This window comes from Notothenia coriiceps, unplaced genomic scaffold (assembly GCF_000735185.1).
Source record: "Notothenia coriiceps isolate Sejong01 unplaced genomic scaffold, NC01 NC01_scaffold00015511, whole genome shotgun sequence".
NCBI classification, from domain to species: domain Eukaryota; kingdom Metazoa; phylum Chordata; class Actinopteri; order Perciformes; family Nototheniidae; genus Notothenia; species Notothenia coriiceps.
The window spans coordinates 870-2,286 of record NW_011348212.1 but is presented as its reverse complement, the minus strand read 5'-3'; the positions used below and the strand labels follow the sequence as shown (position 1 = coordinate 2,286).

Genomic DNA, 1,417 nt, shown 5'->3' with positions numbered 1-1,417 from the left:
AAATATAAAACATATACACAATATTCAAATAAAAATATTTAAAAATGAAACAAATTTGATCAAATAGGTCTAGATAAATATGGCAATTGGTAGGTACACAACTAACATTTTACTATTTAAATAAAACAAATATTTTTATTAGGAAAAATATTTGTTTAATAGCAAACACAATGAGGAACTATTTATAATGAACTAAAAAGGAGGCTGTACTGGCAAGAAGAATAACCGTCATCCTAACTTCAACAGTTTCACTTTTACTGCACTTAATAATATGCTCCTCAGGAAAGGGAGAACCTGTGCGATGCCGAGGAGCGGTGCGAAGGTTTGATAAAGAGCAAGATCCACCTGGAGGCCAAAGTCAAAGAGTTCTCCGAGAGGATGGAGGAAGAGGAGGACATCAACGCAGAAATCACTGTGAAGAGGAGGAAGCTGGAGGACGAATGCACTGAGCTCAAGAGAGACATTGATGACCTGGAGCTCACCATCGCTAAAGTGGAGAAGGAGAAATATGCCACGGAAAATAAGGTTCCTCTGATGATTCCATGCCTCTTTAAAGAGCTTTTGGTGGAGATGTGGATGACTCGAATCTACAATATTTACCTCTGAGATGTAGAGGTTTACAACAACTAACCGAAAAGTGCTTCTCTTCTCAGGTAAAAAACTTGGTAGAGGAGCTCAGTAGTCTTGAGGAAAAACAGCTGGAGTCTACAAAGGCGGTCAAAGCTCTGCAGGAGGTGCACCAGCAGACATTAGACGACCTCCAGGCCGAGGAGGACAAAGTGAACACTCTGATGAAGAACAAAATCAAGCTGGAGCAACAGGTTGATGACGTGAGTACAGACCACAACATCCATGTTTTAATTAGATCATCAAGGTCGTTTGTTTGGAGAAGTTTGCTTCCTTGTCTCCTGCAGCTGGAGGGCTCGCTGGAGCAGGAGAAGAAGGTGAGTGCAGACTTGGAGAGATTCAGGAGAAAACTGGAGGGGGATCTGAAGCTGTCCCAAGAAACCACCATGGACCTGGAGAATGAAAGGCAGCAAACTGAGGAGAGACTGAAAAAGTATGTTGTTGGGTGATTCATTATTATTCCTTAGAAATAAAATTGATGAAATGACTTTTAGTAACTGAACATTTTAGTTTGCAAGGGTTAAACTTTTGCCTTTTTGCTAAGAGGAGTATTACACCAATCTAATGTATGTACATTCAGTCTGTATCTGCAGCCATTTAGCTTAGAAAATCATTTAAAACTGTAAGCCTAGTTCTGTCCATCGATGTAGCGCTGTCACGATACACGGTCATCGCAGCAGGTGGTTATCATGATACTTGTAGAAAATTATAATTATGTTAAAAACACTAATTTGTTTGGGAGTTGGGGGAAAGCGATATATTGAAGGGTATATATTAATTTAAAGATATT

At 39.6% G+C, this 1,417-nt stretch overlaps 1 protein-coding gene across 1 annotated transcript; it reads left to right on the top strand.

Annotated features, from left to right (window-relative positions):
• Positions 1–282: 282 nt before the first annotated feature.
• On the top strand, positions 283–1,060 carry LOC104948941 (myosin-6-like; the record flags this gene model as incomplete). Its single annotated transcript, XM_010775181.1, has 3 exons — positions 283–525; positions 654–830; positions 915–1,060. Coding segments are annotated over 3 exons (566 nt in total), but the record flags the coding sequence as incomplete, so codon positions are not given.
• Positions 1,061–1,417: the final 357 nt, after the last annotated feature.